Genomic DNA, 22,331 nt, shown 5'->3' with positions numbered 1-22,331 from the left:
GAGCCAGTTATCTCATCATAGAAGGCAATCAGGTTGGTCAGGCATGACTTGCCCTTGGTGAATCCATGTTGACTGTTCCTGATCACCTTCCTCTCCTTCAAGTGCTTCAAAATGGATTCCTTGAGGGCCTGTTCCATGATTTTTCTGGGGTCAGAGGTGAGGCTGACCAGTCTGTAGTTCCCCAGATTCTCCTTCCCTTTTTAAAAGATGGGCACTATATTTGCCTTTTCCAATCATGCGGGACCTCCCCTGATCATCACGAGTTTTCAAGGGTAATGGCCAATGGCTCTGCAATCACATCAGCCAACTTCCTTTAGCACCGTCGGATGCAGAAGATCCGGCCCCATGGACTTGTGCACATCCAGCTTTTCTAACCTGTTCTTTCACCACTGAGGGCTGCTCACTTCCTCCCCATACTGTGCTGTACAGTGCAGCAGTCCGGGAGCTGCCCTTATCTGGGAAGACTGAAGCAAAAAAACCATCGAGTACTTCAGCTTTTTCCACATCATCTGTCACTGTGTTCCCTCCCCCATTCAGTAAGGGTCCCACACTTTCCCTGACCACCTTCTTGTTGCTAACATACCTGTAGAAACCATTCTCGTTACCCTTCACATCCCTTACTAGCTGCAACCCCAATTGTGCTTTGGCCTTCGTGATTATACCTCCGCATGTTCATGCAATATTTTTATACTCCTCCCTAGTCATCTGTCCAAGTTTTCACTTCTTGTAAACTTGTAAGCTTAGTTTTTGTGTTTAAGCTCATCGAAGGTTCTCTGTTAAGCCAAGCTGATCGCCTGCCATATTTGCTTTTCTTTCTGCACATCAGGATGGTTTGTTCCTGAACCCTCAATAAGGCTTCTTTAAAATACAGCCGGCTCTCCTGGACTCCTTTCCTCCTCATATTAGCCTCCCAAGGGATCCTGCATCAGTTCCCTGAGGGAGTCCAAGTCTGCTTTTCTGAAGTCCAGGGTCCGTATTCTGCTGCTCTCCTTTCTTTCTTTTGTCAGGATCCTGAACTCAGCCGCCTCATGGTCACTGCTGCCCAGGTTGCCACCCACTTCTACTTCCCCTGCCAATTCCTCCCTGTTTGTGAGCAGCAGGTTAAGAGGAGCATGTCCACTAGTTGGTTCCTCCAGCACTTGCACAGGAAGTTGTCCCCAACACTCTCCAAAAACTTCCTGGATTGTCTGTGCACTGCTGTATTGCTCTCCCAGCAGATGTATCTATCTTCATTTACACACATTCAAAAAATAAAGCCTGTTAATATGTTTAATAACTTAAGTATTGATCAGGTGACCCAAAAGTCCTATAAGAAATATATTATTGGTGTTAGTGAGCTGGAAATAAACAAAATCCCACTACAGTTTCTTCATAACTCAAGCAGATAGAGGTGCTGCTGTGTTCACATGTGCAAAAAATGAATTTGTTAATTAAACATATGCATTAAGTATTTAGACAGTGGATACCACCCTTATTGTTTCTCCCAGCAGATAAATGGATCGTAGTTTAAATTATGATTTCAGGCCAAAGTCAAGGGTACATTGTAGCATTCAGGAAAATTCTGTGCTAGTAGGATCTATGTTTGAAGAGACTGTTGCTATTAGAATACTCTTAAAACATTGAAATCAATGGTCACGCATTGTTAAGTAAAAAAATTTTAATAAAAAAATTGTGAAATCAATAACTTCCGGTTGCAAAATAATGTAATTTGAAGGAGTTCACAATAAAAACATGCCATTTATACTGACGTTTACAGAGGGCTTCTAGTTTGTGCCGCATCACTCTACCCACTCTATGCTTTAGAGATGATTCCATCCATCCCAACATCCTAATGCACCTCTGGGTATCATCTGGTACTTCTCTCTTTCTGGTTACTTTACTTGGTTGTGAATTGGGATGTTAGTGCCCGGGTTAAATGGTCCCCATTTATACATGTGCTCAAGAAGGGCTCGGGACTAAATTAAAAGAAGCATTTAGATGAGGGGCCTATGGGCAGAAGTAGTAGAACAGTGCCCAACAATATACCTGACTCTAAGGAGAGGGGCCACATTATCAGTAGTATTAAATTCACTAAGTACTGTATGTATTTAATGACTAACGTTAACATGAAGAAAATGAGTAAGATGAGGTTAATCCTTTATCTCTGCTGTTCTTCCTCTGTTAGTTCTGGCAGAAATTTGTTCAGGAGAGTTTCCCCTAGGTGCACCCTTATACTACTCAGAGACTTAGACTGCTTACAGAAACTATATTAACCGCTTGAATGGATTGTTAAGATACCTTATCGTGTACTTTGTAATAGTCTCCATCATGGCTGGCCTGTAGTAATCTGTTACCCTCTTTGTTTGGCACAGACGTGGACACAAATAGAGAGCTACCCCTAACTCAGCCACCTTCTGCTCACTCGTCAATCACGAGTGGAAGCTGCCCTGGAACGCCTGAAATGCGCAGACGCCAAGAAGAGGCCATGCGGAGACTCGCCGCGCAGGTATTGAAAGAGTTCCATGATGACCTTTTCTGGGAACGTGTCCTGTTTAATTACTGAAATTGTCTTAGTATACGTCACACAATGTGGATATTGACAGAAGACAGTGAGTATGCAAATGCTTACGAGTAAGGGTATGGGGAAGACCTTCCAGAGCAGTTTTATAACCCCAGAAAATCTATTTCTCTTTACAATGAAATTCCCGAAACATCAAGAGTTCACCTCGTCCTCTGAGAGTTAATCTTTCACAGCCACCAGACAGCAGACTGAAGGCTGTAAAGCATGTCATAATACAACAGGGTTACCATAGTAATTATTCCTCTTTCTTGATGAATGGAGTGAATTCCAGATGAAATTGCTGAGTGTCCAGTACTTGCTTTTGTAAGAGATAATTACTTGGGTTGCATGACCTCTTGGATGAAGATGGTAGAATGTGAATTGTTCTGCTTTGTGGGATACTTGTGCCTTTTTGGGTGACGTCCACGTAAATGGATCAGAACTCTTTAATAAGTGATTTACACATCAGTTGCTCTGTTGGTTGGAAAGGATTATACGTCATGTTACCATAGGTTGACCTTTACATCCTGGGTTATATGGTACCTGTAAGATACAGCCGTGCTTTGCTGATGGTGTGAAAGGGGCAAGATACTGCTAAGAACTCTGGAGAGCTTGCTTCTGCTACACGTTTTTAAAGGGTACATGCAGTTTGTGCTTTCCTATTCCCTGCTCTTGCACTGAGGAGGAAAATGTCCAGCAAACTCTTAGTGCTAAATCAGGGGCGGGCAAACTTTTTGGCCTGTGGGCCGCATTGGGTTTCTGAAATTGTATGGAGTGCCAGTTAGGGTTGACTGTGCCTCCCCAAACAGCCAGGCATGGCCCAGGCCCCCCCTTCCCTGCTTTTTGCCTCTTGATGGCCCCCCTTGGGACCCCTGCCCCATACAATGACCCCTTCTCCCTGACCGCCCCCGGACACCCCGCCCCTAACTTCCGCCCACTGCCCCATCCAACCCTTCCTCTCATTCCTGACTGCCCCCCGGGGACTCCTGCCCCCATTCAACCCCCCTGTTCTCCACCCTCTGACCACCCCAGCCCCTATCCACACCCCTGCCCCCGACCACCACCTGAACTCCCCTGCCATCTATCCAACACACACACACGCCCCGCATCCCACTCCATGCCCCCCGACCGTGCTGCCTGGAGCACTGGTGGCTGGCGGCGAGGTTGGACCAGGACAGGCAGTGGCATTGCCTGGCTGCAACCAGCCACACACCACACAGCACAGAGCACTGGGTCAGGCCCCAGCTCTGCAGCTGCACTGCCCTGGGAGCTCACTGAGACTGCAGGGGAGGGGGAACAGCGGGGGAGAGGCCAGGGGCTAGCCTCCTCAGGATAGGAGCTCAGGGGCCGGACAGGACGGTCCCACGAGCTGTAGTTTGCCCACCTCTGTGCTAAATGATTGCCAACGCTTGCTTTGCTTGGTGTTTGAACCAGGTATAATCTTGCCCGCTGTTTGTTTTACATAGCACCCAGATGGCAAGGCAAAGAGTGTGTGGTGAATGTCTATATAAATAAATAATAGAACTTTCACAAGTGTTCTCCTCTTCCACATATGGCTCTTGGAAAGGATTGCAACTGCCAGCTCTGCATTGTTCGGCACACATTAGTCATTAAGTTCCTTGTACATTGCACAAGCCGCACGCCGTCAGAACGGCCAGTCAGAGAGTGTTCTCTCTCCTAAAATATCTCATTTTTTGAAAGTTTTTTTCCACTGAATTCTCAAATAATCCTGCTGGATATGTAACTGACAAATGGATATATTTTTAGCTCCAGTCTGCTTCTTTCTTTAAAAAGAACATAACTTCACAAAGCCAACGCGTGTGACTTAGGCTAGTCTACGCTGGCAACGTTAAAGCGCTGCTGTGGCAGAGCACTCTCCCAGCCCTCTAAAAAACCCATCTCCACGAGGGGCGCACCTCCCGGCACTGGTGCACTGTCTACACTGGCGCTTTGCTGCACTCGGGGGGAGGAGGTGTTCACACCCCTGAGCTAGAAAGTTGCAGTGCTGGAAAGTGCCAGTGTAGACAGGCCCTTTGTTTCAACCAGTGTGGCACATCCCACTTCACATCCAAAGACTGTGGCTTTTCTTTTGGCATTTTGGATCAACTAGGGAGAAAAGAGAAACAAGTCATGGTTTTTAGGCCAAAAAAATCTGACCTGTAGTATCTTGGCTATGACCCCATTTGGAAGGACTTTTAACGCCCAATCCATCCGCCACTGAAAATTTAACCAAAAAAAAAAGAAAAGCTGATGTGCTATTTGCCATCAGACTAACTAAAAGGCAAGAGACATACACGACCTCCTATTCCAGCAGCTTTGCATCTGTTAGTTTGTTCAGTTGTTACTCTGACAGTAAATCTTATTTTGACTATTGTAAACATGGACTGATTCCAGAACTAACGGTCACTGGATTCTAAAGCATACTGTGTCCTCTTGAGGTGACCAGTGCTTAGGTTGATTAGTTGACCTGTACGTCTTTGGCAGCATCCATTAAAAAAAAAATAGCTGATACTTCATGGAAAATGAAACAATTCTCGTGACATGTCAGAGATTTAATTTCTTTCTGTCATTAGGCCCTAATTCAGAAAAATCTTCTTTTTAGTACATTACAATAACTTCCACAGCTGGTCACGGAGAACGTCACTGAGATCAGCGGTATGATAATCTGCAGGCCTTATCAAAAAACAAGCTCTAATAATAGATTGAAGTTAGTAGGAGCTGCTTATTTGGAGTATGAGGGCAACCACCATCCAGATAGCCTGTGTGCGTGTCACTGTCCTGAGTAATTTTTAAAGAAATACAGAAAAGAGATGAGACATTCAATGGCCCTAAGTACTGATATTCCAGCTCTTTGCTGGTGTCAAGGATATTGTCAGTACACACTGTACCAACACAATGGAGAAAAATGACCTGCCTATTATGGAAGTCCATGAATAAAAGAGTAAAGGTCTGAGTAATTGTTGACATAGGCTACAGAAATCGGGGGTGAAAACATGACATCAGCATCAACTCGTCCAAATCCCTCCTTCAAATTAACTTCTCCCCTGGAGCTTATAGGCTGTGAGTTTATAACAGATTCATAGATTGATAGACTCTAGGACTGGAAGGGCCCTCGAGAGGTCATCGAGTCCAGTCCCCTGCCCTCATGGCAGAACCAAATACTGTCTAGACCATCCCTGATAGACATTTATCTAACCTACTCTTAAATATCTCCAGAGATGGAGATTCCACAACCTCCATACGCAGCTTATTCCAATGTTTAACCACCGTGACAGTTAGGAAGTTTTTTGTAATGTCCAACCTAAACTTCCCTTGCTGCAGTTTAAGCCCATTGCTTCTTGTTCTATCCTTAGAGGCTAAGATGAACAAGTTTTCTCCCACCTCCTTATGACACCCTTTTATAATAGAAGCAAAAAGCCTATGATTCCTTCCTCTGGATTTTCCAGTGTGTCCTGTCTTCTCTATGGCTGTTTTCAGACTGTGAGCTCTTTGGGGCTGGAGCTTGCTTTATCTTTGATTCTGTACCAATTTTGATCACATTGATGGCATTAAATTAATAATAAAAAGTATCAGAGAGAGCTCCAGGTGAGCTTATCATTTATTTTAAGTTTCTTTGCCATACTATTAGGGAGCAGCTTTTCACTGTACTCTGAGGGAGCGGTTTGAAGTCTTTCATGATTAATAGTCCTGTAGTCATCAGGGAGAAGAAAAATCCTTAGAAATAAGCCAATTTAGACAACTAGCAAGCAGATCTATTATTTCCCATGGAAAACTACAGAAGAAAATGAGTTACTGGGTTCTGAAAGCACTTCCTTCCCCTCAGCACTTTTACTGAAGTTATCTGAAATTAACTCCCCCAAAAAAACAAAGCTGTTATCAAAAGCAAAAATTATCTGAAACAATGGGCATCATCCTGTTCTCATTGAGCTCTGGCAGGACTCCCACTGAGGTCTCTGATTCATCAGTCCTGTACTTCAATCATAAAATTGAGACTTTGGCACAGGAATAACTACCATGGAGGAAAAGGTTGCTCCTCTTTGGGGATTTCAGTGATTCCCTGAAGTAATTAAGGAAAACAAAAATCTTAAACCAAATTTAAAGTGTATTAGAAATACCAAACTATCAAGCTATTTGTTTGGCTCTAAAAACCCTGAATTGCTGTGATCTTTTTTGGAATTTTTCTCTGAAACAGGCTCACTGAATCCATCTAAGCCTTTGCAAGAGGAAACAGTGAGATTACCACTCTATAAGGTTCATGGACAAAAATATTGAAAATGTAATTCCATTGTGTATCAGTGTTACACCCTCACAAGGCGCATTGCATTCTGTTACCTTCCACACTTCATTAGTTATGGATGTTTCTGGTTGGAAGGTGATATTGTAGTAAAGGGAGTACTGGAAGGCTGACATCTCTTGCACAATGGTTAAGATTGGAGTGTGTGGTCTGTGTTGTTAGTCATTTTGGAAATGGTAAGACATCTCCCTGCGGCTGGAGAAGTACAGGGTTAAATGGGTTAACTATTCATTACCTTGCTTTTGTGGTTTAGTGAAGCTTGTTATGTGTATAGCAATCTCAATTTTCCCAACAAAGATTATTGTGAATTAATTTCCCAGTTTTCTTTAAATGTATCATTAAATGGCTCACTTACATGGAAATCAGAACAATCCCTACTTCTCTTCCACCTCCCCTCCCCCAGCTTCCCCAGCCTAGGAATAACAGCCAATGGCATTAGCAGTCTCAGGCCAGTGGACTTCCCATAATTCTTTGCAGAGGGGTTTTCCCGAGATGAACCATGAGAAGTTTGTTGGATCCCCGAGGCCTGGCTGAGTAATGAAGCTCAGAGCATTGCTTGTCAGGGGAGATTGCCTGCCTCATTCCTCCACCCCCCTGCAGTTTTTAAGTGTTGAGATATGGGGAGAAGAGACAGGTGAGGATTGCAGAGAAAGAGAGCAAGGGAAGCTGTATTGCCAAATACAGGCATTCAAAAACCCTGGACCAGACTGCTCAGAATCATGAGACTGGCTTGGAAAAAGCATAACCTTTTAAAGAGACATATGTGTCTTCATCTGCCTTCTGATTTTTGAGCGTTTGGGTGGATGCCACCCACTCCCAATATGTACATGTTTGTTTCAGGCTCAAAATTCAACCTTGCGCGCACAACAAAAATGGGAGCCTCCCCAGTGGCTACCTGGTGAAGGATTCCACTTATTTGTCCCAAGCCCTTGGGAGGACAACGGAGCTGCCCTTCTATCCATCGCTATCCCCTGCACCTCTCATTGTCTTGTTCCTTTCTGATCCTCGTTTCCCCACCCTGTCTTCTGGGCCAGTCCTATTCCTCGTTGTGCTCCTCCATAGCATCTTGTCTTCCATGTGTCCTCCACCTCATCTATCCTTTTCTCATCACATTCTTCCTTCCATCTGTCCGCTTCCTCCTCAGTCTCCATCCTGCCCTCAGTGAACCTGAACCCACACCCCCATGCTGCCTTCTGACAGGGGAGAAGGCTCCTCCTTCCATGGTAAATTATGTGGGTTTGGGTTTTTATAATATATATTTATTGTGAAAATAATTTTTTAACAAAGCAAATTTCCTAGTTATTTAAGGTTCTGCCGACTGAAGATGAGCAGTCTGCCAGCATGTCCACAATGTTGAGGTTATATATGTTGAGTGGGCCAGATCTTCAGTTGGTTGAAGTTGACAGCAGGTTACACCAGCTGAGGAGCTAGCCCAATATATGTGAAAATCTAGTGGCATGTACCCATTGAATCTGTCTACTGAAGGTTATATAATACCTCCCCCTATACTATCTAAGGGCTTGTCTACATGGTGCAGCTATGCCATTGCAGCGATGGGATTTCTAAACTCCACTAACGTGCTGCACGCTAATTGTTCTCTAGTGTGCTTTAACATAGTACTGTCTCAAAGCGTTTCAAATGTTTAATGTGCACCAGGGAACTTTTATTGCACACCTGTAGCGTCTACATGGACCAATTAATGCACAACACATGGATGTGCTTTAGAAATATCACCTATGTGGTATGCAGTACCGCACTGTGTGTTTGAGCCTAGGTGACACACTGTAGTTACAGCCTGGGAGATAGGGGCTGTGAACTCAGGGGAAAAGAGTAGCAAGGAAGAGCAGAAAGTCCTGGAGTCCATTATAAAAATAAAAATAAGGGTCTTTAATCTAACATCCCATAAAAAGCACACTCATGTGACTTATGTTTAGCATGAATTTCTTCATGAAGTTCCAGTTTTAACAGTTAGATGAAATAGTGACCCTTCATCAAATCTACTATTAAGAGCATGAAGACATCTGTCCAACACCCTCAAGTTGTCGTCTAACCAGCCCTAAATCCTGTCTGTGTTTGGAATCCAGGCTTATAGTCCTTTGTCTGCACCATTTATTGGTCTTGGACAATTTTTTTCTTCTTTTCCCCTTGCTTTGTGTGTGTATTTCTTTCTCCATTAAAACATTTTTCTGCCTAACTTCCTCTGGCCAGGAGGAGCCTCCACCAACTATCACCCAGAAACCAAACCATCGAACTAATATTTAGCTGTTTTCCAAATTTCAATGAGAACTTGCAGTGTTGCTTTCCGAGCACCAGATGGTGCTATGTAAAGGTATCAATAGGATTTGCATGCCCTATGGCAGTGGTTTTCAACCTGTAGTCCGCGGACCCCTGCGACTCCCCCAGACTATGTGTAAGCGGCTAGTGAAATGTGACTGAAAATAAAGTTTAAGATCCCAGAAAAGGCATTCCGTTTTTCTAATCAATCAGAAGTATGTGAATACCCCACCTACAGGTCAAAATCCAGAACTGTTGTCATTACTATAGAAGTCCACAGTTTGGCACCCTTTCTCATGTTGCATCAAATGCAGGGCCGAGCACATGCAACATCTATAGCTGAATTCTGTTCAGTCAGTTTTCTGTGTAAGACTTTTATGGTAGGGGTCTGCAGAGCACAGCTTGAATTTCCAAAGGAGACCACACCACCATTCGAAAATGAAAAAAAGTTTGAAAACCACTGCCCTATGCTGATGTTACTGTAACTTTTGAAAGTTGGTCTCCTAGCTCAGGAAAATGAAACCAATCATGACCCCCTTGCAAAGGCCAACCCATCTTCTGTATACATCTTCTGCACCCCTGCATGCTAACCCTTCACATCACCCCAAGGGGCACCATACATAACTGTAGTGTAGTAGCTCCTTGCCCCATAGTGTTAATACACTTGACCTACAGCATTACTGCTGACTTGAAATGTCCTTCGCCACACTCTCCTAGCCAAAAGAAAGAATCATTTATGATTGCTGGGGCGCCTGAAAAGAGTGGGTATACTGTCATCTGATGCAGAGGTGGAAGAAGAAACAAAATTCACTGCTGCTGAGACCTGATGCCTTGTAACTCTAATGTGTTTGAGCAGGCATGTACTAACATCCTCAGCTGTGTAGAAATAATGAAAGAACCTTCTCTATAAACAGGATCCCCACATATATGCACAGTCACGAAATACTAAAATACAGTGATGCTGATTTCATTAAAACTAAAATATTACTTAGTGAATGGCCTTTTAGCAGGTAAATGGATTACACTGTATTTACTTCCAAACCATTTTGTATGATTGAAAAAAGAGAGAAATCCTGTTAAATACTAAAATTTATTAAAACATAAGTTTGTAGCCTTGTACTAAAAGCAGGGATGCACTGTAAGGATTTGAACATTTTTCTAAGTGTGTCAGAGGTGTCAGGCCCTCAATATTGAGATACTTTGGCTGTATAAGAAGACCTAAGACAGAACAGACTTCTCATGTCAATGATGGCATGTTATAAAATTAAACAGACACATCATGTCTATAGGCATGATGTCAAAGGAATGCTATCTTGAGTGGAAGATGTTACATGTCACATGAAGTGCCCAAGAACTGTTTAAAATGGCCCATCCTATTAACTAAAATATCTTTCAAATATGACATTTCCTAATGCTTCCTTTCTCCCTTTCGTACTCCTTTGCCTTTGAGGTTTGTTGTGTTTAGCCCTTTCTTCTTTTACTCTTACTGGCGATTATCTACTGCCACTCCTAACTCCCCATCCTCCTTTTTCACTTGTCTTCACTTCCCAGGTGCTACATAATCTTTCCTTACATACATCACTGATCTCATTTTTCCTGCTCCTTATTTGCCTGCCAGACCTTTCTCTCCTTACTGCTGCATTCATCTTTTTCCTCTCTCAGCTTTATTCCTTTACTGAGGTTGCCCCATATTCTTGGAAACATCTTCCCATTTTTATCAACCAACCACCCTCTCTCTCCTTCAAATGCCTCCTTAAATCCCACCTATACCAGGAAATCTTCCTTCCTCCTTCTAATCTCCTGTAATCCCTCCACCATTTCTAATCTGAACCAAAACTCAATTCAAGTCAAGTAAAATTTAATTATTGTATTGTGCTGCACAGGTCAGATCTAATCAATGGCTTGACCTTGAAGGTATAGCACAAATAACATACATACACAGAGCGTGAATAACTCATTCTTCACCAGGCGAAATGCAGATCTGAGTGTCTTCTCTAGTGATCAGGACTGAATGTTCCTGCTGAGCGCCACATCCAGAAAAGGGCAACTGAAGAGGGAACAGAATGGAGTGATGAAAGAGAGAAGAGTGAAGGTGATGGTTGTTTGAGGCTGAATGGAAAAAGAGACTGGTGAAGGTTGGGCCACAATGGAGAGAGTGGTGGCGGAGGGAGAGGGAGGGAAGCAGCAGAGAGATTGGAGAGGCAAGAATAGAAAAAATGAGCAGAGGAAGATCTCAATTTTTGTGACACTTACTAGCCAAGAGCAATGTGACTAGTCCGGGTAAGATTCAATGACAGTATCATAGTAGGAGGCCCAAACCGTGCACTCTTGGTAGCCAGGAGGATGATGCACAAAGCATTTGTCACTAACTGAGAAATTAATTGCTCCTTCACCCCACTTCAGGAGTGACAGCACCTTTCCTATTGGCATTTGTCTACTAGAGTCAGTTTTCTAGCTTCTACATATCGGGTTGTTGTTTTTTTAAGCCCTGAAATGTGTAAAAAAATGGCAACAAAAATTGTGATAATCATATTTCTTTGTTATACAACCAACCTGGAGATCCAGGTGGTTCTAGGAAATTAACTTCCCAAAATGTACTACTCTGCGTTATTTTATCTCTTTTCAAGGGGTGTGCAAGCTAAGTTGCCAAGGAATTGTTTTAGTACTATGAGAGGTAGAAACAAAGGATCAGAGTTCATACTTGTACTTCTGACTCGCTGAGAGAGAGAGAGATGTCTCTGCCTTCAGGGCCACAACATTTTGAACTGAGTCACTTGGAAGTGTTTTCTATTTTTTTCAAGTTTCAAAACAGAAACTTGTAAATTGCTAAAGAGCACTAACTCCACTGTATGCAGAAGCTGTGCAGATGGCATACCATGGCTGATTGGTTTCATGATCCCATGCACCAGCATGTGGAATCACTTGAGGTAAAATATGCATAAAACAAGTTTAAATTACTTTGAAGCTGTCTTTAAAAAGAAAATATACAAGTGTGACCATGGACATTTGCTGTTTAATATAAAGAGTATAATGTCTTGACTCCTTAATACTTGACATGGAATGGCTTGACTTGCACTGACAACAGATCACATTGTTATTACTTGCTCAATCCTCAGGAAAATAATGGAAGTATACATTTTAAATGTAATCTTTTATTCTCAGTTCACTTCCATTGCCTGCTTATTGTTTTCTTCAGTATAATCTATAGTCAGAGATTTAGCACAATGTGTGAAAGGTGCTGGATAGAAAGCATTTGAGACTGGTTAAATTGAACTTTATCAATACTTCAGCAAAGAACTCTCAGTACTGCTTTCAGCTTTGGTGGTGACATTTATCGAAAACAAAAATGAGAGTAAAGTGAAAAGTCTCTTTTAATATTTATAGCTGCCTTTGCACTCTGTGATACCCAGGCTTAAAATGCAGTTAGGATGAGAAAAATGATGCCTTACAAAGTCATATCTGCTTAGTTCAGATGAAAATAAATGTTCACTCCGACAACATCTCAGAACGAGCACATCTTTGGATGTCCTACAGGCTGTTGCCAACCAAGGGTTCATTATGGCAGTTCAGAGACATTAAAGCCCAAGTCATGCCACCCTACACAAGCAGCCATGAGCAATGTTGAGTGTCAACTCATAGGATCCATCTGTATGGCTCCTCAAGGGACTGTATCATGTCTTTCAGACAAAATGGACCCCCAGATACATTGCAGAACAAAATAAATAGAGTTAAAATGAAGAACTATAGAAAAATGATATTGTCAAATGAGATTTAAAGAGAGGTGGAAAGTGGATGGGGAAGTGTGCTATGGAAAGACTGACCAAGTTGGCCGAAACTGGAAGGAAGAGGAAACTTGCCTCCAAGTGGCCAGGTGTGGTGGAGAAAGAGAGAGCAGTGGAGGGAACAGAGAGGGTTGTCCTCTGCAGACTGTGACCTGGAGTGCCTAGGGCAACTCTCAGTGAAAAAGTGAAGATCAGGGCAGGCTGCAAAAAGGAGAGCAGATTCTCCCCACACTGGTGGCTAACACTTAAGTTACACTCACCAACCAGTCATGAACTGTGCTCCTGATCCCCCACACTGGTTACCAAGAAGCTGAAAAATGAAATCACCCAGCCCCCATTCCAGTTCTCAGCCTCCCAATTAGAACATAGGTCCAGTAAAGTGAGAAGTTCTGTTCACTTATACAAAATGTTCTTCTGATCCCAAAGGGCCAGCCAACCTCACCAGGTCAGTATCAGTCTGGATCTCGTCCAAAATACCACACTGCCAGACAGTCCTTTAGCATCTAAAACTTAAGGTTTATTATAAAAGAAAAGAACAAGAAGAGAGTTGTTAAATGATAAAGCAGTCAGATACATACAGAGACTTCAAAGTCCGTATATCTGGTTCTTAGCAATATTGGGGAGTTGTTGGCTTGAAATTCCCTCTCGAACACATCGAAAGCTTGGATAGGTCATTCAGTCATTTGTTCAGAGCTTCGGTTTGTAGAAAAGTTGCTCCAGAGGTAAGAAGGATTGAAGATAAATGAAGATGATTCGGCTGCCCTTTATATTCCTTTTGCCATGTGGCGTGTATTTCCTGTGTCTCAAACACAAGCTTCACAGCACATGGCATGGAAAAGCCTTAGAGTTCTCTGTCCATCAGCCTGCCTGTACATGCCTTGCTGAGTCATAAGGTACATCCCCGGCTCCTTTCAATGGGTTCATTGTACAGCTGATGACCCTTGATGGGCCATCGAACAGGCTAGGCAGTGCTGATGCCAATCTGTCTGGGAGTGTCACCCAGAAAAACAGCACAAGTTTGGAAATACAGATATACAATACTTATCTATAACTCACAATACAAAGGTGATATAAACATATAAACAAGATTACCATACTTGGCAAATCATAACATTCACTGACATCTTACACAGCATGTCTGGCACAATTCATTGCAATTTTATAGTATTGGTATTAATAATAATATAAAGTGTCTCACAATTCCATACAGCGTCACACAGTCCATGGAGGGAGGAGTTTTTATCCGTTCCTGGAAGAATGGAGAACCAGTGGAAAGATGGAAAGGGGAAGGCGGATCTGGTTGCACTTCTGTTTATTTGAGAAGGTGGCAGCAGTGAGACCAAAGAGCTGGGACTTAGGGGCACCATGGGGAAGGGGAGGTTTTTCTTTAGTTAGTTTGCTGCAGGAAGACCTTTGTGAGAGAGGGTATGGAATGTAGGGTAAGTCTGGCAACCCCTTTGTTCATGAGAATCTGTAATTTGCAGGTTTTGCAGTGCTCTTTTTAACGTATTGCTGTATTCCATACATCCGTTTCCAGTCTTAGCATGGTATTTTAAAAACACCAAATAAAATTTAAGTTTAAAAACCAATCACAGCTTATTACTGACATGGAGATCTGAAACAGTGGAGCACAAGTCTATCATGCAGTACACAAAGCAGTTCTTCAGATAGATCCGTTAGTAGTTGTCACTGTCTACTTTTGTGAATGACTGAACTTTAATTCAGTTTAATTTAATGGTCGATATATTTTTGTTGTTTTCCCTTTGGTAGGTTGTCGCTTATCATTACTGCCAGGCCGACAATGCCTACACCTGTCTTGTGCCAGAGTTTGTACACAACGTGGCAGCACTGCTCTGCCGCTCACCACAATTTGTTGCCTACAGGGAGCAGCTACTGCGAGAACCACATTTACAGAGTATGCTCAGCTTGAGATCCTGTGTTCAGGATCCCATGGCCTCCTTCCGGAGGGGAGTCCTAGAGCCCTTGGAAAATCTTCATAACGGTACTGTGATTGAGACTGTTTTTAACTCTTATCAGCCTGAGCATTTTTAACTTAGCTTTTCTTTGGGTGTGGGCCTCCAAACCAAGGAACACATGGATTCCAGATGTGAACCCCTAGTGTGCCAGGAAAATTCAAGAGTTGTAGAAGAGAAGGCAAGACTTACGGAGGCTGAGAATACACCAAAAGACTCTTGTTATGGTTGTAACTCCTCTTCCAACCTAGTCCTTGCGTTGTTTTTTCCAAGGCCATGGAGGTGGTGCTATAGTTAGTGAGCTCTTGACTTTGAGCACATTTGGTTTCATTCACATCCAAAATTTGGATTAAAAGATCTGAAAATGAATGCTGACAACATTTGCCTTGCACAGCTGTGCTTAGAATAGCATGTTTGCATTCATTTGTTAGGTCACTAACTTTTGTCTCCACTCAATTACCCCTCAGAAATTCATTATTTAATCAGCTCTTGGGAATTCTCAGCCTCCAAACAGAAATGCTGACAATATACAAGTCCGTAGATAACTTACGTAAAGCTGCTTTGGGCAACTGGGTAACAGACCGTATCCTAATTACTGACTCCAGAGATGTAACAAAAACCCTTCAGGACGTTTCCATTTTCCCACATGCAGTGTCAGCTGTACCTGCTCCTCTTTCTTTTGTATACAAGAAAGATGCAGTTAGTTTTTCTTAATAGAGTGACTAACTGTAAAACCTTTGACCTTCATAGCCATGGACACTAGTCAAGTGTGGGTAGAGTTCAGAACTCTATCCCTCTCAAAACCATGTTTATACAAATACTGCATTGTGTAATATTGGCTGTGGAAATTGTTCAACACGATTGTATGTTTCACCCCAATGCGGTAGATGGATCACAGTGATCTAAACACCACTTCAGTCATATTTAGCAGCTTTGTTGTTCAAATGAAGTCGCTACTTTGAAGCTGAGTGTCTAGATTCTAAATACTGACTTCAGTACAGGCGCAAAGAGACTATAAAGCCGGCTCAACTGTCCAGCTGTGGATTCCCCTGGCTTGGGGAAATCTCTGAGTGGCATCAGGTCAGCATTCTCTCCACCCTTTGCAACCACCCCTGGCATAAGGGGTATGTTGGAGATGTGGCTGGCAGAAAGAGACATAATCTACAGCTGTTATAATGATACCTGGGGGAGCCATTCCAGATGACGCAATTTAGAACCGTTCTGAGGATGCTTTAAATTACACTGGCAGCCAAACTGATCCCCATCTGGCACCTAAGATCAGGGAAAGTCAAAATTTATGTGAAGCCAAGTTTTCCCTCTTGTGCTTTTCCCCAAGCACAGCTCAGCTGGATCCAGGGATCAAGACCCCAATCTTTCAGTGTTGCTGATTAAGATTGTTAGCAAACTAATTTGTACCAAGTGTTTTGTAACAAAATGAACATCATATGGAAATTGGTTTAAGAAAATATATAATATACAAGAATTTGTAAATACAGCAACAGATCCTTATACAAGGTGCTGTTGAAGCTTTAAACAGTAATTTCATTGTTATTAAAGCTGAATGTTGCTGACAAATTGAGATTCACATGTTTTCAAATGTATTTGAGTTTCAAGTAATATAAACAACTTGTCGGGGAACAATGACCTTATTTCCTTCTCCTCCCCATCCCCATATAAGCTTTATGAGAAACATGAGATGTGGATGTAAAAATCAGGCTTCCATCGTATTTTCTCCAAGGTGAGAGAGTCGTAAGGACTATTTCCTAGTGTGCCCTGTAATCCTGCTTAAAAGTTAAGTGAAAAAACATATGTAATGATTTTAATGCAAAATAAACACCTTTTCTGTACAGACATTAACAGTAAATGGAGAAATAGAAGAAACTTGGGGTGCAGAGATAATAATAGGATGATGAGATTTAATGTGTAGCTACTCTGAAAGTATAATTTGTACTAATTTCTTTATTCCCTGAAACACCATAGGGGCAACTCTTTTCACCACTGTACCTTTTATTTTAAATTGAATTAAATATTTCCTTAAGTGAATAAAGAGGAAAAGAAAAAGTGAACCTGCTAACTATAGTGCCTAACTTTCATAGCACAGTCCATCTGTAGTGCTTCCCAAAGGAAGGTTAACACTGTACCCGTGGGGATCATGCGTGTATTGCAAATATAATCAACAGCACTCCTCAGGAATAGAACCAGGTCTCCTAACTCCCAGTCCAAAGCCGCAGTCACTAAGCAGCACTGACTTCCAGAAAGGTGCAGCTTGCACCACACCCTAAAGGTGGCTAGACAAAGGCTCTGATGGACTTGCCAGAAGAAACAAATTCAAGATATCAAGTATGGCTACATTGCAATAAAAGACCTGTAACACCAAGTCTCAAACCTAGGGTCAGTTGACTTGAGCTCAAGCTGTGGGGCTATAAAGTTGCAGACTGGAGCCTGAGTTCTGGGACCTTTCCCTGTCATCAGCCTTCTCAAATGTCTACACTGCAATTTTATAGCCTCTCAACTCAAGCCCCACGAGCCCGAGTCAGCTGACATGGGCCAGCCGTGGCCGTGCCATGGGTCTTTTATTGCAGACTTTCCCATGAGGACCATTTGCTGAGAAGGCCCTGCTCTTTGCCCTGGGGACACACAGCAAGAGCATTGTAGCCCCTTGTAGCTGCCATGACAGAGCATCTATGGAGCTCCTTCTGAAATAAACAGGTCTTTGGCTGTTTAGTTTTAACTGCCATAACACAATCTTCAGATGGGTGATCAGGTGTTAAAAATAGCAAATAATCTAATTAAAAGAAGCAATATTTTTTAAACTGCTCATTAAATATAAAATATGATTTAATTTACTGCAAAGAGAAAAGAGGGTAATTTATAGGGAGCTGATGCAAGGAAAATCTCAACTATATTAGAAATTAAATGTTTCCTTTCTTTTGTGTGGTACAAGAGGGTCCATTCCCTTTGGGAGGAGAAAAAATTAAGGTGTCTTTCCATTTTCCAAGCTGATACATGAGACGTCTCGTTCAAGTGGTCCCCACACAGAACTGATTCATGTTCATGACCCATACTCTGTTTATAGCTCCTGTAATAGCCACCGGAGTCAGTGGATACTGTCATGTGACATGGATATTAACCTTTTGTAGCTCTGAACCAGTTAGAAAACGGGGGCCAAGAAATACACCTGCTCCTTGTGTCCCACCTCCATTATACCGTCTGTGCCTGCCTGTTTCTTGTCTACAGATTTCAGCTGTGGCAAGATGATCACAAAAATTGGTTGTCTTTAATGCAACACAGTACAAAAAGTAACCTGAGCAGTTAAAATTCTGCCCTTGTTAGCTGATATGCTAATGGCTTGAAAATGTCTTGTCCTGCTGCCAGAGTCTACTTTTGAAAAAAGAATGCAACTGTCTTTTGTACGTGTACAGTGGTGCACTAAATATGTCCCTGGCTAGAATTTTTTAAATATATTACTAGACAATACTATACAGTGAAACTTGTCTTAAGCAGCCACCAAAGGGAACATCAGCAGTTGACTTTCTCTTAAAAGAGGTCTTTGGTGCTAGGAAGGTTGTGTTGACCCCTGTGAACATCGCAGACAGTGGGAGTAAACAAAAATTGTGTAATTCATAGATGTGACATCCCCACTAAAAAGCGCTGAGGGATATAGTCCTTCATGGGTCAGGAATGGAGGGATAACTATGAGGCCATGTCTACATTATGGGCACTACGGTAGTGCTGAAGTATAGACACTTTGTACTGCAGCGGAAGGAGTTTTTCCATCATTGCAGGTAGTCCACCACCATGACCGGCAGTAGCTAGGTCAATGGAAGCATTCTTCTCTTGACCTACCCGTGTCTACAGCAGAGGTTACCTTGACTTAGCTATGGGGCACAGGGCTGTGAGTTCGCACCCCTGAGCACTATAGCTATGTCAGTCTAAATTTTAAGTGTAGACAAGGCCTAAGTCTCCAACTTCTGATTCCATAAATCACCTTGGCTGGTACAGAGAACCAGTTGACACAGAAATCCCCTTGTGATGCTGAACCAGCATGGAACCAGATTAAGGAGCTGCTCTGGGCTGCAGTGGACTCTCCCTTTCAGACCAGGCCTGGACTGGAGGAGGAGTTAAAAAGAGGAAACTCTGTTCAGCTAGGGGCAACCCGGGAAAGGGAACTGGCTGTTGTGCTTTCCAGCTCCCAGACAATCAACAGAACCTCTGCCAGTGCAGGAGGAGGACATGGATCCCTTGAGCTAAGAAGGGAATGAGGCTGAGGTAAGAGAGGACAACGCCCTGGCCAAAGCTGCAGATAGGTTTTCCTTTCTTCCTCTTTCTTCATACTTTGATTTAACCTTGTCTGCTGACTGTGGACAATTTGATTTGCTTCACATGGGACCCTAAGAGGGGAAGAAACAGAAAGGAGGTCTCGGCCGGAGGGTTGAGGGACACATCCCTGCAGCGCCGACTGGGAAGGGGGAAATTCGACACACACACTTGTACCCCCAAAAACTCCTAAAAGGGGGTTCCACCACGGACAGATTTGTGACACCCCTATTTTTATTTAATGGACTGCGGTATCAGTGAGACTTAGGGTACGTCTTCACTACCCACCGTATCGGTGGGTAGCAATCAATTGCTCGGGGATCTATATATTGCGTCTCATCTAGACGCGATATATCGATCCCTGAACGCGCTTATATCGATTCCGTAACTCCACCAACATGAATGAAGTTGCAGAATCGACAGGGGAAGCCACAGACATCGATCCCTCGCTGTGAGGACGGTGAGTAATTCGATCTTAGATACTTCGACTTCAGCTACGTTATTCACGTAGCTGAAATTGTGTATCTAAGATCGATTTTCCCCCGTAGTGTAGACCAGCCCAAAGTTCCTCTTATTGGCATCTATTAATGATAGACTTAAAGTTCAGCCTTCAGAATTTGCTCGAGAAATGTTAACTTTATTGCATAAAAACCCCACTGTTTTTCCTCAGTATTTACATTGTTAGTAGCATGAAAATTGTGTAGGGTCCTACATTTAAAAATGTCCAGGTACAGCTGTCAGCAAACGTAATCATCTTAATGGCCTGAGCCATAGAATTCAGATCCAAACTTCCCTGAAGTTCATGAGGCGGGGGTTTGTCCTGGACCCATCTTTCCTGAACAGAGGGCAGAATTTTGAAGAGTTCATCTGACCAGCTCCTGTGCGTGCAAACTGATTTGTGCTCCAAGACCTGTATTGCCCGTGAACCGTGGTTTGCACATGTTTATTAGTATTTCCATGCACGTTTGAAAATCTAGCCCAGCATGAGCATTATTTGGTTAAAAAGTCTACCGTGTGCCTGTACAACATCCCAACCTAGATTATGTAAAGGTGCTAGAGGCATATACTTCTGTGCATACGTATACATAGCAACTGGAAATGTTGCAACAGGTTTACATCAAGGTGCTGTTGATGTTTAATGTCACCAGTGAAAGTACATGTAATAAAGTTCATGTCGAAATTTGCTAAGAGATGTTGATTCACATTTCTCAAATATATTTGAGTTTGGGGAGAAAGTAACTTGTTTAATAGCTTAAACATTTTAAGTGTTGTCACAATTGTATAGATGTTGTAAATTAAATACATGTTTTATTCAACCTGAGATATGTACAGTTATTTTATCTCTTTTCATCTATAGCAATATCTGATTTTATCTTCCATTTAAAACAATGTGGTGAGTACTCATTGTAGCCATGCTGCTAGCCGATGGACTGAAGCCTTTTCTCTTCCTTGTAATCTCAGAGAGGAAGATTCCAGATGAAGATTACATCATATTAATTGATGGTTTAAATGAAGCTGAATTTCACAAGCCAGATTATGGGGACACCATAGTATCATTCTTGAGCAAAATGATTGGAAAATTCCCATCCTGGCTGAAGTTGATAGTGACGGTCAGGACAAGTCTACAGGTATATTAAGACCATATTTCTTATTAAACACACGAACACTGGATTTTTGTCATAGTGGGTTTTCTTATTGAAAATCTTAACCAGTGTCATATAGATTTAATTATTGATCTTTTTGAAGTTATCTCATTTAAGTCTTTTTGTAATGAATTCAGATTGCTTTATGTCCTCCAGACTCTTTCACTGGATACTGTTACAGAGCAAGAGTCTGATCCTGCACCCTTTACTCATGTCAATCATCCTTGCTCAGCAAGTAGTTCCATTAATTTCAGTAGACCATTCACATGAGAGAGGACTACTCGCTATCAGAGTGTTTGCAAGACCAGACCCAAAATCCGTGAGACTGTACTATTATGAACGGGAGTTTAGCCATGTATTCTCTCTTAAATGGGACAAAGTTTGGAGATGTCTATTAATAACCTTCTATTTAATCAACTGCAGTATGATGCTGAAGACTACTGCACTCAGCACTCTTTGAGATGTGCTAAGCTATCTGTGTCAATGAGAGGCCTAGAGTCCTGGACCCCACCAGCTCTGGCTGTCCACAGGTGATGCCCTAACCTGGACATCTTCATGACACAGTAGGGAGCTGATGGCATATCCAATAGCTGGTTGGGATGGGACTATAATAGGGCACTGCTCTTTATGAATTCTCCAACCCCTTTCTTTGACAAGTGTGTTAGGAAAAACTTTCATCAGTTTTATTTCAGCCACCTAGTTTCACAAAGAAACCGGTTACAGCGCTTTTTAGATTGTAAGGTCTGTGGGGCATGGACCATGTCATCTTAGGTATTTGCCCAACACCTCTCTAGGTGCTGATGAAATACAGATGTTTATCTTTATTAATAATAAGCACTTCCAACATGAATAATTTCTTTTCTTTTCTTCCAGGAAATAATTAAGTTGTTGCCCTTCCATAGGATTTTTTTGGATAGACTGGAAGAGAACGAAGCCATAGATCAGGACCTCCAGGCATATATCCTTCATCGAATACACAGCAGCTCTGAGATCCAGAACAACATCTCCCTTAATGGCAAAATGGACAACACTACATTTGGCAAACTCAGTTCTCACCTCAAGACCTTGAGCCAAGGGTCCTATCTATACCTGAAGCTCACTTTTGATCTCATAGAGAAGGGCTACCTCGTACTAAAGAGCTCCAGCTACAAAGTAGTCCCAGTCTCCCTCTCAGAGGTTTACCTATTGCAGTGCAATATGAAGTTCCCAACACAGTCTTCCTTTGATCGGGTTATGCCTCTCTTGAATGTGGCAGTGGCATCTCTGCATCCATTAACAGATGAACATATTTTTCAGGCCATTAATGCTGGTAGCATTGAGGGCACACTGGAATGGGATGACTTTCAGCAGAGGATGGAGAACCTCTCCATGTTTCTTATCAAGCGTAGAGACATGACACGAATGTTTGTTCATCCGTCTTTTCGAGAATGGCTTATCTGGAGAGAGGAAGGAGAAAAGACCAAGTTTCTTTGTGACCCTCGGTAAGTAATTGACGTAAAAATGTCTGCA

At 42.5% G+C, this 22,331-nt stretch overlaps 1 protein-coding gene across 12 annotated transcripts in view; it reads left to right on the top strand.

Annotated features, from left to right (window-relative positions):
* The window catches only part of TANC2 (tetratricopeptide repeat, ankyrin repeat and coiled-coil containing 2), a 617,479-nt gene that overhangs the window by 525,314 nt on the left and 69,834 nt on the right, over positions 1 to 22,331 (top strand). For all 12 annotated transcript variants that reach the window (XM_030541301.1, XM_030541300.1, XM_030541298.1 and 9 more), the window contains 4 exons: positions 2,352 to 2,485; positions 14,660 to 14,891; positions 20,641 to 20,807; positions 21,696 to 22,303. In XM_030541301.1, coding sequence (XP_030397161.1) covers positions 2,352 to 2,485; positions 14,660 to 14,891; positions 20,641 to 20,807; positions 21,696 to 22,303 — 1,141 coding nt within the window. The remainder of the gene's footprint in view (positions 1 to 2,351; positions 2,486 to 14,659; positions 14,892 to 20,640; positions 20,808 to 21,695; positions 22,304 to 22,331) is intronic.

This window comes from Gopherus evgoodei, chromosome 23 (assembly GCF_007399415.2).
Source record: "Gopherus evgoodei ecotype Sinaloan lineage chromosome 23, rGopEvg1_v1.p, whole genome shotgun sequence".
Taxonomy (NCBI): Eukaryota; Metazoa; Chordata; order Testudines; family Testudinidae; genus Gopherus; species Gopherus evgoodei.
This window is presented reverse-complemented; position numbering and strand designations above follow the sequence as displayed.